The 18,659-nt window shown below is 38.8% G+C and overlaps 1 protein-coding gene across 5 annotated transcripts in view; it reads right to left on the bottom strand.

Annotated features, from left to right (window-relative positions):
• Positions 1-18,659, bottom strand: part of Fam13b (family with sequence similarity 13 member B) — a 55,987-nt gene that overhangs the window by 8,137 nt on the left and 29,191 nt on the right. For 2 of the 5 annotated variants that reach the window (XM_027400709.2, XM_027400713.2), the window contains 10 exons: positions 17,579-17,643; positions 15,351-15,399; positions 14,442-14,589; positions 11,631-11,696; positions 10,071-10,281; positions 5,991-6,120; positions 5,363-5,444; positions 1,384-1,613; positions 516-599; positions 203-298 (listed from right to left, as the gene is read on the bottom strand). In XM_027400709.2, the coding sequence (XP_027256510.1) occupies positions 203-298; positions 516-599; positions 1,384-1,613; positions 5,363-5,444; positions 5,991-6,120; positions 10,071-10,281; positions 11,631-11,696; positions 14,442-14,589; positions 15,351-15,399; positions 17,579-17,643 (1,161 nt within the window). The remainder of the gene's footprint in view (positions 1-202; positions 299-515; positions 600-1,383; positions 1,614-5,362; positions 5,445-5,990; positions 6,121-10,070; positions 10,282-11,630; positions 11,697-14,441; positions 14,590-15,350; positions 15,400-17,578; positions 17,644-18,659) is intronic. The other 3 variants (XM_027400711.2, XM_027400710.2, XM_027400712.2) reach the window with 3 other exon arrangements.

Here is an 18,659-nt window from a genome sequence, read left to right as displayed (position 1 = left end):
TTCATCATATCCCTTCTTTTCTTAAATATACTTTGGCAAAATAAACTGAAGAAATACTTGTGCTAAGCATGGTAACGCATGCCTATAATTACACAACTTAGTAGTCCTGCCTGATTGGGCTAGTGAGTTCCAAACCAGTTTTGGCTACAAAGTGAGACTCTGTCTTTAAAAACAAAAGCAAACATTTGTTTGTTTTACTTACAAGGATAGGAGTGATGCTAGCTCTTGTCAGCATCTGTTTTACAAGCCTGTATCTATCATAGAGAGGCTTAACAATGTGCCTTTCTTCCCTGGTCACCTGAAGCAAAAAAAAAAAGTGAAGCCAAGTAACCTCACTATGAGAAATCTAGATATCAAAAACAAGCAATATGACTCCCTCACCCCAAATTTAATTTTTAAGTAGGTAGGAGACAATGCTGGATAAAGAAAACAGCCCTGAAAAATACAGACCACCAACGTGATCCATGTTCTTTTGTAAGGAGGAGAGCAAATTGTCTTAGCGAGAGAGGAATTACCGGCCTTCCGTGTTGACTTTCATAGTAAAGCAGGCTTTTCTGCAGAGATGTTTTCTCTTCTATCAAATGATCTTTTGTCATTTTCTAGAATCGGAGGGAAAGTACTGGTGTCACTATTCTCCTCACTCCCACAGTGTAATTAGGTGAAAGAGCAGACTATCAGCAAAATAGACTAGGCTAATGCATTCTTTGATTTATGGACTTGCAGCAATATTTTGTAGTTTCCTATACAATTTGAAACTCGTAGTATGTCATACCTTTTTATGGATTAATTTATATTTTGTATAAATTATGAATGCTATTTGGGTACCTTAGCCACCTTGTGTTCAATATCCCAATCTATAAATCAATAACACTCCATTCTGCCTCAAAGGACTAAATTCATCGATGTAAAAGCACTTGTAACAGTGCCTAGCTAGCACACAGGAAAACTTTCATAACTGCTTGACATTTTACAATGTTACAAAATCTTTTGTTAAAACAATCTTAAAACCAGGCGTTGGTGGCCACCACTACCTGCCAAGATATTTTTTTCAATGGCTAATCTCACATCTATATTTCTAATACGATTGTTGAAAAAAAAAAAAAAAGTGGCAGAACCCACATAGGTACCAATAGGCTAATACCAAGAGCTCAGTATACACAGCACCCTTCAAACTCAGCCATTTTATGCTCTACATATTCATCTTGCCAATAATCTGCAACATGCATTTGTACATGGTACTCTAGGTTTTAAAAACATATTTTGAAATGGCATATCTGAGGGGTAGAAAAGTCAAGCTACCCATTTCTCTGCGCTGTTATGCTAGTTATTTTGTTCCAGGCATTCTAAAGGCTACCCCAGGCAGAGACTGTAGCTCAGCATTACCTTGATATCCTCAGGAAGGTGGCGCTCAGCACGGTTTTCCTTCAATCGTTTTGTAATAAGTTCAAGAGTCGCTTCCTTAGATGGCTTCTTCTCTTTCTGAATGACTCTGAGTTCACCTTCATTCTCCTCATCTTCATGGTCTAGCGAAGAGCCAAAACTTTTTGGAAGAGTGTTACTCCGAGGACGTGTCTGAGGTACAAATTCTCCATCAGAGCTTTTGTGTTTTGCATCTAAATTTCAGAAGTAAGAGGATTAATAATTAAAACATACAGGCTCACACATTTAGCAAGAGAGCTGTTCTACTTGAACTTGTAAACAACATTCACAAGCAGCTCACCACAAAGCATGGTACTTTGATAAGTAAACAAAACAGACATTTTCATGCAGTACACACTGCTTTCCAAGGAGGGAAAACCATCTGACAGTTTTAGTTATTTCAAAAAATGCTAAGTATTATGAAGAAGATAAAAGAAAGGACTAGGGAGATGGTTCAGTTGGAAAGTGTTTGCTGTGCAAGCTGAGGACTTGAGTTCAGAACCTCAGCACCCATGGTAAAAACCAGTTCAGATGTGATGCAAACCTATAATCCCAGCACAGGGAAAGCAGAAACAGGAGACTCTCTGAGGCTTACTACCCAGCCAAGCTAACCATTTGGTGAAGTCCAGGTTCAAAAAATCTTTTAAAAAGATTAAGGACAGCCTGATCTACAGAGTGAGTTCCAGGACAGCCAGAGCTGTAACACAGAGAAACCCTGTCTTGAAAAAAAAAAAAAAAAGAGGGGGGGCAAGAAGACTGGGTACCTTTTGGTGAGCCCTGCCAAGGTATGCCACTAAGCAAACACACGGAGTTAATGCAAGAGGTTTATTGGAGGAGGGGAAGAGTGAAACAGAGTGGGGACATAAGAGAGGCAGGCAGGCAGGCGCAGGAACGCGCACACATATATACACATACATACATACATACATACATACATACATACACACACACACACACACACACACACACACACACACACACACAGAGGAAGAAGAGAGGCAAGAGAGGAGCAAAGGAGAAGCAAGAGAGGAGTAAGAGGCAAGAAAGACAAGAGAGCGAGCTGTGCACATGTTGCATAGATGCCGTAGTAAAGGCACAGGTGATGACGTAACTGCTTTGGAGGTCTGCTACTGATGCAGAGGAGGAGAAAACTAACAGCTGTTGTAATTTTGCTATTGAAGAAGCTCATAAAAACATTACTAAACTCAAAAGACTCTGTCTTCAGTCTAGCTATGAGCCTTGGTTGATCTTATGAAAAAAATATGAAACCAGACTTGATGGTGCACACCTGGATTCCCAGCACTTGAGGGGGTAAAAGCAGCAGGATCAGCCTCAGCTACACAGTGAATTCAGTGCCAGCCTGCTCTATATAAGTCCTGTCACAAACAAAATAATGTGAAAGATATCAAAGAAGAAGTTGCTTATGTCAACCCTTACAAAAAGGAAAGGAAAAGAGGGAGGGGGAGGGGAGGGAGGGAAGAAGGAAGGGAGGGAGAGGAGGAGGGAGGGAGGGAGGGAGGGAGGAGGGAGGGAGGGAGGGAGGGAGGGAGGAGGGAAGGAGGAAGGAAGGGAGGGAAGGAGGAAGGAAGGGAGGAAGGAAGGAAGGAAGGAAGGAAGGAAGGAAGGAAGGAAGGAAGGAAGGAAGGAAGGACTGCCAGAACCCTAGATGAAAAGTGCTGGCTCAACTTCAGAGTGACACCACTTTTTCCCCTAAATGGGGCTCATTATGTAGCCCTAGTTGGCTTGTTATTTGAGATGTAGATCAGGGTGGCCTGGAACTAACAAATATTCCTGTCTCTGCATCTCCAGTGCTGGGATTAAGATGCCAGTCTTATTATTAGTGGTTACAATCAGAATTATTGTTTCAATACACACAATGCAATTCTCTTTAAAAGCAACCCATTCATCCACGTGTGATACTGCAAGCTTGTAACCTCAGCATTTGAGAGGCTGAGGCAGGAGGGTTGCAGTAAATTATAGGCCAGCCCTGTAGGGAGGGGCGATAGAACAAGACTGTTTCAAAAACAAAACAAAACGAAAAACTGCGGATGGGTATGTAGACTTGCCCCCACCACTTTGAATACAGATCGTTTACAGCATACATATTTCCACTGCCATCTCTATTTCAATTGTAATGATATTCCTAAATAAACATCAGTATTAACTGGGGGAAAAAAATCTGAGTATGGGCTAGGCTTGGTGGCAACATGCCTTTAATCCCAGCACTGGTGGGGAAAAGGCAGGTGATCTCTGTGAGTTCAAGGCCAGCCTGTTCTATATGGGGAGTTCTAGGACAGCCAGGGCTACATAGAAATACCCTATCTCAAAAATAAATAAATAAATAAATAAAAAATAAACACATTATTATTGAGGAAGGTATTTGACAATGAATTCTAGCCTGCACACAACAAAGAGAGAAATAAAAGTGGTGGGAGTCACAACGCTAAGGGTATGCTTTGTGAAGAAAGAACAATACTAGATGGGATTAACAAAGAACTGTGGTGGCACATGCCTTTAATACCAGCACGAAGAAGGACAGCCAGGTCTACAGAGTTCTGGGACAGCCAGGGCTACACAGAGAAGCCCTGTCTGGAAAAATACACCACAAAGGCGGTTCTCTGAATGGTGTCATTCTGGTTGAACACAGATCAAAAACAACATTCCACATTCAACTATACCCAGCACAGAAGATTTAGGGGGAAAGCATTTGTGCCCAATTGAGACAATCACCTGGTCAAAAGCCCTAAATTTCCCCAAATTTGAGAACAGAAAAATCTACAAAGGACAGAGTATGCAAGCTCTTAAGAGCCATAGAGTTTGGACTTGGAATAATTCTTCTAAGTAGAAAGGGAAACCCAATGGAAGACTATAACAAAAGAGTAACAATATTTTTAAAAGATAATTCTGGAAGAGAATTGGAATATTAGGCTATTTAGTCAACTTAATGGTAACAATTAATGGCTGAAAGTGGTTTAAATAAGGAAATACTAGAACTATAAAGGGAAATAATCCTTTAAAAGGGGGATTCAAAGAAATGACCTTAACCACAAGGAACAGTGTCTGAAATCTTAAGAGATATTAAAATTTCCACTAAGTTCAAATGAATAAGTCAAAGTAGTGACCTAAATTGTAAGCCCTTTCTTCACACAGGTAACTTTTAAAGTAATGGTAATTATTAAAGCATACTCAGTAAACACAACTTAGCCATATTAACACTATACTAACATCCAAAAACACCTGGCAGAATTTATGGCTTAGGAAGAATTTACAATTTAGCAGTTCATTATAATTTCAAAACTTCACTAAGCCTAGGGCCTAGAGATTGAACACAGGGCTTGACACATAGTAGGCAAATACTCTACCATTGAGCAAAACTCTCAGATCAATTATATTGTCTTAGATAAAATTTTATTCCCCACCTATGCACAAAGATCTTAATAAAATACCTACTAAAACCCAAAGCAGCTCAATATTTAGAATATATTTCAGATAAACTGTATAGGATCAGTGCACCCATGAATATAATCTATGCTATCTTCCAAAAGAGTAATACTATACAAACAAAGAAAAGACATTGGAAAGAATATAGCACAAAGATTCCCATTTCTTAACATGCACCACTGGGCCTTAACAATAGAATAAAAAGAAATCTTTTCCCAAAAAATTTCCAAAACAAGTTGTTGTTGTTGCTGTTATTATTATTGTTGTTATTATTTTGGTTTTTCAAGACAGGGTTTCTTTGCGTAGCCCAAGCTATCATGGGCCTTGCTCTGTAGACCAGGCTGGCCTCAAACTCAGAGATCTGCCTGCCTCTGCCTCCTAAATACTGGGATTAAAGGTACGTGCCAGTTCCAAGATTTAAAATTATCAAAAAATTATAACTACATTTTGTATACAATTATGTTTTAAAGATACAGATTTTCCACAAAATGCATATTTATACCTTTAATTTGCTTCCGCAACTTTGTAAGCTCTGTCATCCATTTTAATACCTTCGGATTGGCTGCAATGTCACTGTAAGAGGGCTACAAAGTTATGGAGAAGGATCACTGACATTTGTAATACACAAGTTACATTAATGTATTCCCCATAGTATCTTTTGGTTCCCATAACACAAATTTCATTCAATTCTCACTTTGTTTTTATATCAAGCTTTTCCTGGTCAGATAACTGGAAGGAGCCAGGTTTGAAGGCAGGTATTTCATTCTAAGGCATTAGACTCTTTTTATATACAGATGCTAATTATTAGAAACATGTGCTTTCTTCATTTCCTCCCTCCCATTTTGTTACTTGTAGTTTATGTCAGAGCACAATTTTGATCTGTTAATGTAAAGAACTTAGTTCAAAACTTCAAAAAAATGTTTACACCTGAAAACATAAAAACACATTGGTACAATGTCAAGACTGCCACAGAAATCAAGAACGAAGGGCCTGTTGGCTCTCGGGTGTCTGCAACTACCTACTAGCATCTGAGGTGTGCTCTGAAGAAAGAACTAGAGCACTGCCCCAAGACCCTCCTTCTCAGCTCTAACATGAATTTAAGCTTATTCTAAGCAGCGCTACAAACTTACCTTGCTATTTCTTTCCCTTTCAAATTGCTCCTCAAATTGTCTGATTTTTTTCTGAAGTTTCTTGACCAGTTGATAAGGTGTTCTGTCTTCTCTTTTTTCATCTTTTGAACTAAAGGATGACCTTCGAATTCTGAATTAAAACAACAGGCCAACACGGCGTGTTAACTTTTCAAATGTCAACATGGCATTTGAAAATGTGTTACTATTACTAGTAAGGACATCTTAAAAGTGAAGGGAGGACAGGATGCCTTACCCTCTCTGAGGAGTGGATGGGGCAGGAGGTGGAAAAGCATAAGAGGAGTGAGGGGGAACTGGGACTGGTACATAATAATAAAATAAAAGTGAAGGGAGGGCCAGTGTCAAGGCTCAGCAGCTTTTCCTCCAATCTCCATATTAGTATTGTGGCATGATAATTTAATACAATAATGATAAATAATAACTTTATGTGAAATTAAATCCCTAATACTAAAGGACAGTCAATAAATAAATTAGCTATCACAGTTGCTAACAAAAAGAATCTCAGGCTGGAGAGATGAACCAGCAGTTAAGAACACTGGTTACTCTTCCAAGAGGTCCCAGGTTCAGTTCCTAGTACCCACACTTACAACCATCTGTAACTCCAATCTAAGGGGAACTATCTGACAACTCTGGCCTCTGCAGGCACTGCATTCACATGAACACACCCACACACAGAAAAACACACATACACATAATTAAAATGGGGGAAGCAATATATAATGTATTTAAATGACCAAGATTTCTTATTGATTCCCCAATTAGCATTTTAGGCAACTTAAGCCAGCCTGCCAGAAGGTAGTATAGTATGTTACAAAAGGTTTGTATTGTTTATTATTACTGTTGATGTTGTTACCACTATTTTATATTTATGGGTGTTTTGCCTGTACCTCACTGTGTGCCCAGTGTCCTTGGAAGCCAGAAAAGAACATCAGATCCCTAGTAACTGGAATTATGGATGGTTGTGAGCTACCATGTGAGTGTTGGAAACTAAGCCTGAATCTTCTGCAAGAGCAACCAGTACTCTTAACCACTGAGCCATGTCCCAACCCCAAGAATTATAGTTGACAATACCAGTCAGAAGGAAGTGGTGTTGCACACCATTCTCCCAGAGGTTAAAACCTGTGTTTACATTTAGTGCTGAGAATAAAAGCCCTCCCCAAAAGGGACCCACCAGGGATACGAAGCCACACAAACTATGCAACTCCCAGTAAAATCTTCAAATCATATCTTGATTTCTGAACTTCACCAATGTTAACAGTTCACTATCTCATTTTAGACAATATCTCCACAGCAAGGCAGTAAATAACTTTAAAAAATACTACACAGGGGCTAGCAAGACGGCTTAGCAGGTAAGTACTTGCTACCCAAACCTAGTATCTTGAATTTGGTATCTCTAACCCACAAGAGTTGAATCTCCCTCATCCCCCATCGCCCCCACACACATGCACGCTTGCTTGCAATAATAAACTTTAAAAAAATAAATACTATATAAGGGAATCTCTGTGAGTTCAAGGGCAGCCTGATCTACAAAGTGCATTCCAGGACAGCCAGGACTACATAGAGAGACGTGATAGTATCTCAAAATAAATGAATAAATAAAATTTTAAAATAATTTTTAACTATGTTTGCATGTGAGTGTGCCAGTGCCCATGTCAGGCAGAGGAAGCAGATTCTCCTGAAGCTTGAATTTCAGGTGGTAAGCTGCCTGACGTCGTTGCTGAAATCGAGCTTTGGTCCTTTGGTGGAGCAATCCATATGCTCCAGTCCATACACCAAGGCTCTTTAAAAGCAAATGAAAAAGGGCACTGTTGCTGCACTACAATGTAACCATTTCCCATTTAGTATCACACTTGCTTGCTGCATGTTTTTCTACAGAAAAATATTCAAAGCTGTTTCCTAATATTAGAGTATTTGGGAGTGTATGCTATATTATTATTATTATTATTATTATTATTATTATTTCAGTTTTGTGTAAGGGGCTAGGGAGCACAAGAGTTTATGTGCCTGCAGAAGCCAGAAGGACCAGATCCTCCTGTAGCTGGAGTTACAAGTGGTTGTGAGCCACCTGACATGAGTGCTGAAGATGAAAGTTGGGTCCTCTGCAAGAGCAGTATGCTTGTCAGCCACCAAGCTATCTTTCCAGCCCAATATGTACACATAAAGGCGAGTGCAGGTGCCCATGGAGGCCACAAAGAGGCACCAGATGCCCTGAAGCGGGAGTTACATACACACAGCTGTAAGACACACAATGTGGGTGCTGGGAACTTTAAGTGTTCTTCAACCCTGATCCATCTCTCTAGTCACTCCCACCTCAATATTGGCTTTTAAAATGATAAAGCTCTTTTCATGTTATTAAACAAAAGTCATTTTCTAATAACAAAGTACATACAAATCAAATCTTAGGCCTTAGGATGTAGCTCAGTTGGTATAGAGCACAGATATAAGGAGCCTCATGTTTGGTCCTCAACTCCATAAGCCAGGCACAGTTTACATGCCTGTAATCTCAGTACTCTAGAGGTATTTGGGCTTTACAAAATCTTGTCTCTAAATAAACAGATTAGAATTTTATAATTTCTGAAAAGTAAGCTGCTTTTATTAACCACAGTACTTATTTGCAGTTGTTTTAACTGTGTAAATATCTTCAAGCTCTTATAAAAGTTGAATTTTATTTTTAGAAAGTTAACCTAAAAGTGTCTTGCAAAGGTGCTGGGCCTATAACAGCTGCTGCTTCAGCGGTTTTCCAACATGTGAAAAGCGGCTGCTGCAAGCTTCTGTTTTTATAGCATTCCCTGGTGTGTGTCCATGTCAGCCAGAGGTGGAGCTGCCACTTCAGAATGCAGGCATGCCCAACCCAGAAGCACAGGAGTGCATAGAATGAGCCTTTCTACTTATGAGATACACATAATAGGCTCCAAAGTCTGATGAGACAACTTGTTCCCATCCTGAGGAAGTCCTCCTTGCCCTAAGGAGAATGTGTTTGTGTTGTGAACTATGTCATTTTCCCCTCTCACTGTCAAGTCTAGCTGGGAGAAAGGAATATTAAATCTCAGACCTTTGAGATTGCAGCAGCACCCTGAAGTATTAGTGTCTGTATCTTCATGTGCACCATCAAGTGTGTCTACCTTCTCTGACCATCAACAAAATTGTCTAGAATGGGAAGATGATCAAAAGATAAAGGAGTTTGCTGCGAAACAAGACTAATGATCTGGCTTTTAATCCCAGCACTCGGGAGGCAGAGGCAGGTGGATCTCTGAGTTCGAGGCCAGCCTGGTCTCCAGAGCGAGTGCCAGGATAGGCTCCAAAGCTACACAGAGAAACCCTGTCTGGGGAAAAAAAAAAAAAAAAAAAAAAAAAAGACTAATGATCTGAGTTTGACACCTGGAACCCAGATAAATGTGTAAGGAGAGAAAACTGACTACAAAGTTGTTCTCTCACTTTAACATGTGACACAAGAGAGCCCCTATCCCCAATACAACATCATATACAGTAATATTTCTGTTGCTCTTTCCTCTATTATTTCATGAAGTGTTTGGAGTTCTTAACAAACTCTGGCTTCTTGACCCTGTTCCAATTCCATAAGCTAAAAAGGCATTACAGCTCCAATTTGGAAGGCAGACATGGTTGTCTTGGAACTGCTGAACCAAATGAACGAAGACCTGAGATTCGACAGCAGAGACAATATTCTATTTTTTAATGAATTTTCCCTACGCCTCTGCCAGAAATTTCATTTCTGAAATTCTGCTGTTTTCTTTTTGTAATCTGTTCTCTCTCCTCTCTCTCTCTCCCCTCATCTCGCCCCCCCATGATGCTGCAAGAGGATGCCAAGACCATTATCCCACATTCATTCCAATTATGCATGAATAAATGAATGAGGACTAAACTACGAAGAAATACCCACAGTCTAACAGTAAACCCTAAGTACTACATAAACCTCAATAAATTCAAAATGCAACAGTAAGAGAAACATGCTTCAGGAATAGGAAGAGCAGTTTTAAACTACAGTCCTGGAAAGATTTGTGCACAGAGTAACAACTGCCTCTCAAATACATTGAGATCACAGACCTAGTGAAGGAAAGTGCCTTTGACGAGAAATCCAATGCTTCTGGATCATGCAGGAAACGCTGGCTTTGTCCAAAATCTAAACTACGATGTGATAATACTGGAGGGCAGTCCTCTCCCAGAGGATGGTGAGTCATCCTTGCAGCCTGTGGAGACAGCTGAGCTTCTCCAGACTCAGAGTCCTCCTGCCAAGACTTAAATGCAGGAAACGGCTCTGTGAAACAAACACAAGGGCAAGATTTATGGGTGTCTTCAGTGTACAACATTATATAGTGGATTCATTCTATATATATAAAAACATATTTTATAATATATATACATATATATATATGAAAACATCAAAGTAAGAAATACTAGCATATTCATAATGTCTGCTGGGGATTAAAATTATTCAAGCTTCGTTCTTTATATCCTCTCATTAAGAGATTCACCTTAAATGCCTGAACCCAATAACAAAGCAAGGAAGATACTATAAAGTTTCTTAAATCTAATTCTGAAGATGTTATTTAACATAATCCTAACAATATTCTAAAGATGTTACACAGTGAACACTCACTCATAAGGTGTATAAACTCTCTCACTATCAGATGGTGACTGGTTATGTTAAATAGAAAGTTTCCCCACACTACACAGAATTAAGAAATGGAATTAAAGCTTTAAGAATTATAAGATTTGGAGTAAGAAGCCAACTTATCCTATTCACAATGTTAAATAATGTTAGTTAACATTAAAATAGTGATAGTTATTTTCTGTTGTGGGGTTCCTATGAATAAGATACACACACACACACACACACACACACACACACACACACACACACACACTTTAATCCCCCACAACAGTATTTAAGTAAAAACAAAACAACACTGGTTCTCCTTAAGAACATTTATTTTATCACAGAGATTCTATATACTCTCCACTGAAGCCATGTTAATTTATGTCTCTCTGCTCACATACACCATCTGCAAATATATATGCCAAATACAACATTAACTTTAAGCATCACCAGAGTATGGGAGAGGAAGGGCTTGCTAGCTATACATTAGACTTAAAACTAAAATTTTAAATCTTGATGATATAGTTATTGTAAAAGCAAAAACTAACAGAACAATAGATTACCAATATCAAAATTTAAAATGTTGTTTTCTTTAGACGATAATCAAGATAATCACTTCAGCAATTTAGTTTAATATTATGTAGAGCCTTTTAAAGCATTATCTTTTAGCTGCTTTTAGAAAATAATTTAGCTTGCTTTTGAAGCCTAGATCAATTTGGTGACTAAAAGTTGGATAACAAGTATGTAATATCCCACAATAAACTCAGCAATACAGTAACTTCAAAGCAATCCTTGTACCTGTGTCCCAGCAAATACATTAATAATGAATATTTTATGAGAAATTGACACATTTTAAGAAAAAAATTAACAAAAATTTTTTTTTGAGTTTTTAACACAAAAGTTTTCCCAAGATTTGGGGACAGCAGGAGAAGGGCTAATGAAAAGACAAGACAAAATGAACCACAAAAACGGGGAAAAAAAACTAAACTATGGTGAACCATACTTACCCTCCCCATCTCTCTGCAGATGCATTGTTTTGAAATCAATGAGGGGGAAAGTGATAAGGCATGATGCTAATAAAATGGAAAAAATGGCAAAAAATACTAAAGTGAACACACAGCACAGGCAGAACAAACCATACGCATAACACAAAGCCAAGGTTACCAAAAAGCATTTCCCTAAGACCAGTTAGGCATTCTGCTCAAAAACATTGTTCAAAGAAATGACTAAACAAACTTTAGCAAACATACATTTCTATTTCAGCAAGGCGAACCCAAAAGTGACTGTCATTAAATCTCAGACACAGGATGAAGAACCAAACCATCTTAGCCAAGTACACTTTGAAACCTTTTAGTAAGACTGACAGAAAGAAAACAACTCCCTTAAAAAGCTGAGGGTATTGTTACATGATGGAGAGCTTTTGTCATCTTCAAGGGTCTAAGTTTAATCCCCAGGACTCAAAACAAAAAAGAAACAAAAATCTCCCTTTGTCCATGCTTCATAAAAGACTACTACTGTATTTGATCCCACAGTCAGCAGCAGAAGAACTAAGGGAAAAATGACGTCCACCTCCATTAATATTTTCTGAACAGCTACCACAAATTCATACTGGTTGCAGTAGACATGTAACCTGCTTGCTGACTGTTTTGCTAACTACCCTTTGGGAAAAAAATAAAACCCCACTTATCAGGGGAACAGTGAGGTGGGCCACATTTGTGGAATCATCCCCTATTGTCACAAAATATGTCTATAAATTTCAAAGTACACAAAGTCTAAGGAAATTTGTTATCTAAAGATTTTTTTTAAATATTCCAACATCTAATTGCAGAAAATCAATATTCCCAGTTGTGGCAAAGTTAGAACCACCTGACTACTGACAAGCCTTCTCTCCAAAGGTTAGGAAGTTCATCCATCTATCACTAGCACTGAGTTTCTGAAGGTCACCCACCACTTCTGGAAAAGAGACAGAGACCTACATGGACTTGTCATGACTAATGAGTCAGGTGGATAATGAAGTGGCCCAGGCCAAGATACAGGGGATTCTGTCAGAGGGGAAAACCAGCATCAGGTTCTCTTTGAGAACCTCCAGGAGGCTGGAGCTAGAGACACCCGTCTCTCCAAACAATGGTGAAAACGCTCATTCTTCCATGTTTAACACAGGGTCAGAGTCTGTAAGTGGTTGTTTATTTGCATCTCCTACCAGAAGAGACAAAGGGCTTCATCAATATCCTATCCCCATTTTCAGAGACCCATTTCTTACCCTGGTTTCGGGGGTGCTCCTTTAGCGACTGTTCCTTTCCAGTAAGGAACATGTCATCTTCACTGCCACCAGTGTGCTAACATCTCCTAACTCAAGGGAGCTTCTTTATTAATTCTAAAAGTTCTGAATTAAGTCCAACAGAAACCAACTTCCTGATATAGTTTAAGTTAAGGCTCACAATCAGCGACCTAGAACTAGTGGGTGGGGGAGGATCACACTAATAATTGGCACTGACAAGGATTTGGTAGGAACTTTTTTAAAATGACTGAACTTGAGATTTAAAACTAAGAACAACAAAAACCTACGTTGAAACTATGGTGAGGTTGGGCAAAAGAAATTCAGGGCATTGGCACTGCAATTCCTTTGGTTATTGCCACTGTATGTCATCAAATAACTTGCCAAGAGACAATCCTATGGGTCTCTAGCCACATGAACAAAAACTGGTCTTAGGATTCCTGAGCTGTCTCGATTTCTCTTTACTTTATGACTCACAAAGATTCATGGGTCCAAACTGGTTGCTCGTTTTCCCCCTTCTCCATTTTACTTAAAAGTTGGTAAAAACACAGCAAAGGTAAAGGAACACCTACACACACTGATAGTGGTCCTGCCTTAACACTTACTGAACTTACTGTGTACTCATCATCCATTTCCTTAGCCATCTTCTTTTTATAGACTTCAAAGTAAACTGCAGATTCTGGTATTTTGCCCACAAGAAAACTTAAGTGTGTAAATAATTCACTTAAGACCAATATTTGTTTACAATTTATGGGTTTTCTTAATGTAAAACCTTAAGCAAAAGTTCAGAGTACATTTGCCAAATTTAAAAAAAAAAAATGATATGCCCATGTTGTTTGTTAAATTTAAACTTCATTCCTTTGGGCAAATTACAAGATCTTCCCTGGCCCCCCAAATACTTTTGTAATCTACAGTACAATCTTTGCTTAGAAGTACCCTTGAAGAATTAAAAAATAAAAACCTATTACTGATGGTTGTAAGAAAAGGTAAATACCCTGTTTAAACTGGTAAAATCATCAAACTGTAATAAACACTGAACTTTCAAAGACCAAGACCTGGTATCTGATTTAATAATTAACCAAGTCTATTCTAGGGTAATTTTTATTTTAATCAATTTTGATTTCTCTTTGAGGATGGTGCCTTGGGGAGGGAGGGGAGCTGAGATGGTCTCACCATATAGCACAGGCAAGTCTTAAAAACTCATGGCAATCATCCTCCTTTCCCAGATGCTGGGATTACAGACATGGCAATCATCCTCCTTTCCCAGATGCTGGGATTACAGACATGGACCGTCATGCCCAGTGTCCAGCATCTATTCTCAAAGCTAATCATTTAGTAACATTCTACTCATGAAAAAGCTGCCCTGCTATTACACTTGAGAAACAAAACAGAACAAACAAAAACAAGCTTCATTCATTTTCAAGAGAAAACAGAGCAGGATGACAAACACTGTCCACAAGAGAGCAGGAGTCTCATCACTGCTTTGGGTTACTTCAGTTACAAATAAAGGTACTGGGAAATCAACATGTTTGGGTAAGATTACCTTCCCATTTATCACCATCAGAGACATTCTTCAGGTCTAAATGTGCAACTTGTATACATGCTGCTTCTCCTTGAACACCAACACTCTGACTGTCAGTTACTTCTGATTCAGTGTTAGCATTCAAATCACGTATCTTGCTACTAGAATCCTGCATTTTAAAATAAAGAATGCATTTCATAACCATGACACTTTCATAACTGGCTCAGAGACAATCAACACACAAATATCTCCATGTGTTTTTCATTACTTTATTGTGCCAACAAAGCCAACTGTCCCATTTCTACTTATTTGCGTATGTGTATGTGTGGGATGTTGTTTGCTTTGCACCTATGTTATACACACCATGTGTGTGCCTGGTGCCCAAGGAGGCCACAAGACAGCGTAAGATCCCCCACCCCCACCCCCGAGACTGGAGTTACAGATGATTGTGAGCCACCATGTGGGCACTAGGAATCAAACCTAGGTCCTCTGGAAGAGGAGCCAGTGGCTTTTTTGAAAGGTTTATTTATTTGTTTATATATTTTATGTATACAAGTGCTTTGTCGGCTTATATGCTCACATACCAGAAGAGGGCATCAGATACCATTATAGATGGTTGTGAGTCACCATGAGGTTGCTGGGAATTGAACTCAAGATGTCTAAAAGAGCAGAGCAGCCAGAGCAGCCATCTCTGCCCCATTCAAATGTAAATTTACATTTTATAATGTCTTACTAGGAAACCAAATATGGATCTCAAATTTAGAAAGTACTTTCATAACCCACAACCCTGTACCCACATTAATTACTGCTTAATTATAACATACATAAGTCCTTTCAACTTATCCAATGCAAGAGTCAGAGGACAGATATAATAATTGATACATTAATCTAAAACATTTTTAAGAGCTATAATATAAAGACAGCTCTTACCAGAATCAAGTGTGGCAATTTATCACTGTCACATAACAAATATTCCTTCCTAAAAACACAAGAATAATTATTAGCATGTGATGACTAAAAAGGTTAAGTTTTATTACTTCTTACCTAGATTCTTCTCTTCCCCAATAAAATTAGCATTTAAGATTTGTGAGCAAAGAGACAACAGGGCATATGCCCATTCTTTGGAGCCCTATATCTGAAAAATCACACAATACTGAAAAGATCCACAGACTCACTTCAGGGTTAGAAAAATTAAATAATATTCTCCACCACTCCCTCCCCACATAAAACCACCCCCAAAAGAAAACTCTTTAAGAAAGGAAAATTAAAAACTGCAGTATAGAAGCCAGTGAGAACTGATGCATATTGGAAAAAGAAACAATAAAATAAATATTAGTTTTAAGCAACAGGTTTATGCTCTCCTTGCAAAGATTTTTCCAAGGTTTGGATTTGTTCTTTAAGGCTGTACACTATCACAGGAGGTTACTGTAATGCAAGAAAGTTACTGCTTCTTAAACTCTCACCACAAAACCTAACATTAAAAAATAAAAATTAAAAAAAAAAAAAGGAGAACTTCATTCACCTTCTATTCCCCAGAACAATGAACCCCTATGTAGGAACTATATTGTAAGATGTCACAAATGATGGTCACCTCTTTGGCCAGTCAACAAAGCATCTGTTATTAATAGAGTAAGTATCAATATGCTCACAATGGAAAATGCACCTCAAAGAAATCTGTGTCAATTTATAATGCATATACCTAAGTGCTACTTTTAAGTGGTCATAACAGCAGTGAGCACTTGGAAGATAAGTTTTGACTTAAACACAACAATCTGTCTCCTTAGAAGAAATAAACTGAATTCTCTTGACAAGCTTCTTTTGGGGGTGGGGGTGGGGATGAAGACAGGGTTTCTCTGTGTAGCCCTTGTCATGTAACTCAATCTGTAGACCAGGCTGGCCTCAAACTCAGAGATCTGCCTGCCTCTGCCTCTTAAGTGCTGGGACTAAAGGTGTGCACCTCCACTACTGCAAGGCTTTCTTTTATTTAGGGGAGGAGCAAATGGCAGATAAGTCAGGATCACTCTCAAAGACTCACTCTGAAAGACCTAATTATATAAATCTGAAAAACATGAGTATTAACCATGCAAAATGCAATCCACCTAACCAAACTACTCTGGATCTACAACAAGTTTGCTAACCTAGACATGAGTTGAAGAGCAAAGAGCTTTCCAAAAAGACTGGGTCCTCACTAAATGGATACTTATTGTTCTACCATATCCCGATGTCATCATTCTGGGGATGCCTGTTAATCTTATATCTTCAGCCCATAGCTCCAAAACTCCCTGGGCTGGAAGAGGATCAGTCCTGCCTCCTGAAAGGAAGCACAAGGAGCTCTGTAAGCAGGAAATCTGTGGACCTTCAGAGTATGAGGACACTCCAGAGACATGGCTCCAAAGAATTTACTTACCCTCAAACAACAGGTTCCTAGTCACAATTAAGATACAACAGCATTAACAAAATTTTACTTGACCAAGAGACTATCAACAGATCAGTAATGCTCTATCAGAACCTCATACCACCTTTGCTAAGAAAGTCAGGATATGCTTTTTGCCAGCTCCTGAAAGATGGTGCAAAGGGCAACAAGACCCAAGTGACCGGAAAAGCCTTCTATCCACTGATTGAAACACTCTGCAAAAGCTTTTCCTCAAAGGGACTGTATCTGTGGAGACTCTACATTGATGATCTCATTATCTAAGATATCTTACAGGAATGGGAGTGAACAAGCACCAAATGGGCAAGATTATCCTTGGACACAGTAAGGATGAGTAGCAGGGATGAAAAATATCCCACGCTTATCTACTGAAACAAGTATTTTATAAATTTTTGGTTGGCTGGTCAGTTTCCAAACAATCAATTAACTCACTGACATGTCTATTTACATTATCAATAAATTCTAATAGTTTTATATCTCTAAGAAGGCTGAGTTCTCTCTGAATATATGTTCATAATTAATGTTTTTCTGAAGTGTGAAACTCTACATATTTGTAGCTATTAATAAACTCTAACCTACATTAAAATAAGAAGCCTGATTTTCTTTTAAAGATTACCCAAACTCTGTGCTATAATGGATATATTCACCCAAAGTTTTCAACCAAAAAATCTGTGGAAAGGTTCCAATTCTCAAAACCGTTTATCAGCAACAATAAAAGAAGGCTTACCTCTCAAGACAGCCATCTTCACTATCACCGTGGTCACTACAAGGCTCTAACAGTATACCTACAGACTGACAAAAGAATACCACCACTGTTTACCAGCTCCCAACATTCACATTAGAGAACGTTGCAATCAAGATAAGGCATTAGATTACAAATTAGCAACCATTCCTCCTCCACTACTGTAACAGTCTGTAGAAACTGGAAGTTTCTGTCTCCTTGTAAGCAATAATCACTAGTATCTTCTTTCCTTAGAATCCTCTCCTCTGCCAGGCGGTGGTGGCACACACTTTTAATCACAGCACTCGGGAGAAAGAGGCTGGTGTCTTCGAGGCCAGCCTGGTCTACAGAGTGAGTTCCAGCCTGGTCTATAGCATGAGTTCCAGGACAGACTCCAAAGCTATACAGAAACCCTGCCCCCCCCCCCAAAAAAAAGAGTTCTTTCCTTCAAAAGTTATAGTGCTAGTTTAGTGGGAGAGCACTTGCCTAGCAGAGGAAGGGCTCTGGCATGAGTACATTTGAAGTAACAATTTCTTTCCATACAGGAGAGTCACTTGAGCCTCAGAAGCACAGAACAATCTACTTTTCAATGAGTTTACAAATCAAAAATGATCCAAGAGAATCAGGTGTGTAGACACATGCCTATAATCCCAACATTATATAATTCCCAAGAGGCAGAAGCAGAAAGACTAAAAATCTGAGCTCCTCCTGGGCTACACACCAGCCCAAACTACATGAAGGAACAAGTCTCCGAAGTATAATATTGAACTCCATTCAATACTACTACAACATGTATTAACATTTTCATCTTCTTGATAATCTTTTAAAATCAACAAAAACTTCAATTCATTTTTTTTATTTGTATTAGTATGTGTCTGCATGTGGTCACACGTCATAGCACATGTGTAACAATCAGAATACAATTTTCAGGAACTGGCCCTCTCCCTCCACTGTGGGTTCTGTGAACTGAACTCAACTTGATAGGCTTGTGTGGCAAGCACTTTTGTCCACTAGCCATCTTGCCAACCCTCTTAGACTCTCAGAGCCTAAAAAACTGAATTTCCAAGAGGCTGAACTGTTTCCTACT

The sequence above is a fragment of the Cricetulus griseus genome, chromosome 2, assembly GCF_003668045.3.
Source record: "Cricetulus griseus strain 17A/GY chromosome 2, alternate assembly CriGri-PICRH-1.0, whole genome shotgun sequence".
NCBI lineage: Eukaryota > Metazoa > Chordata > Mammalia > Rodentia > Cricetidae > Cricetulus > Cricetulus griseus.
This window is presented reverse-complemented; position numbering and strand designations above follow the sequence as displayed.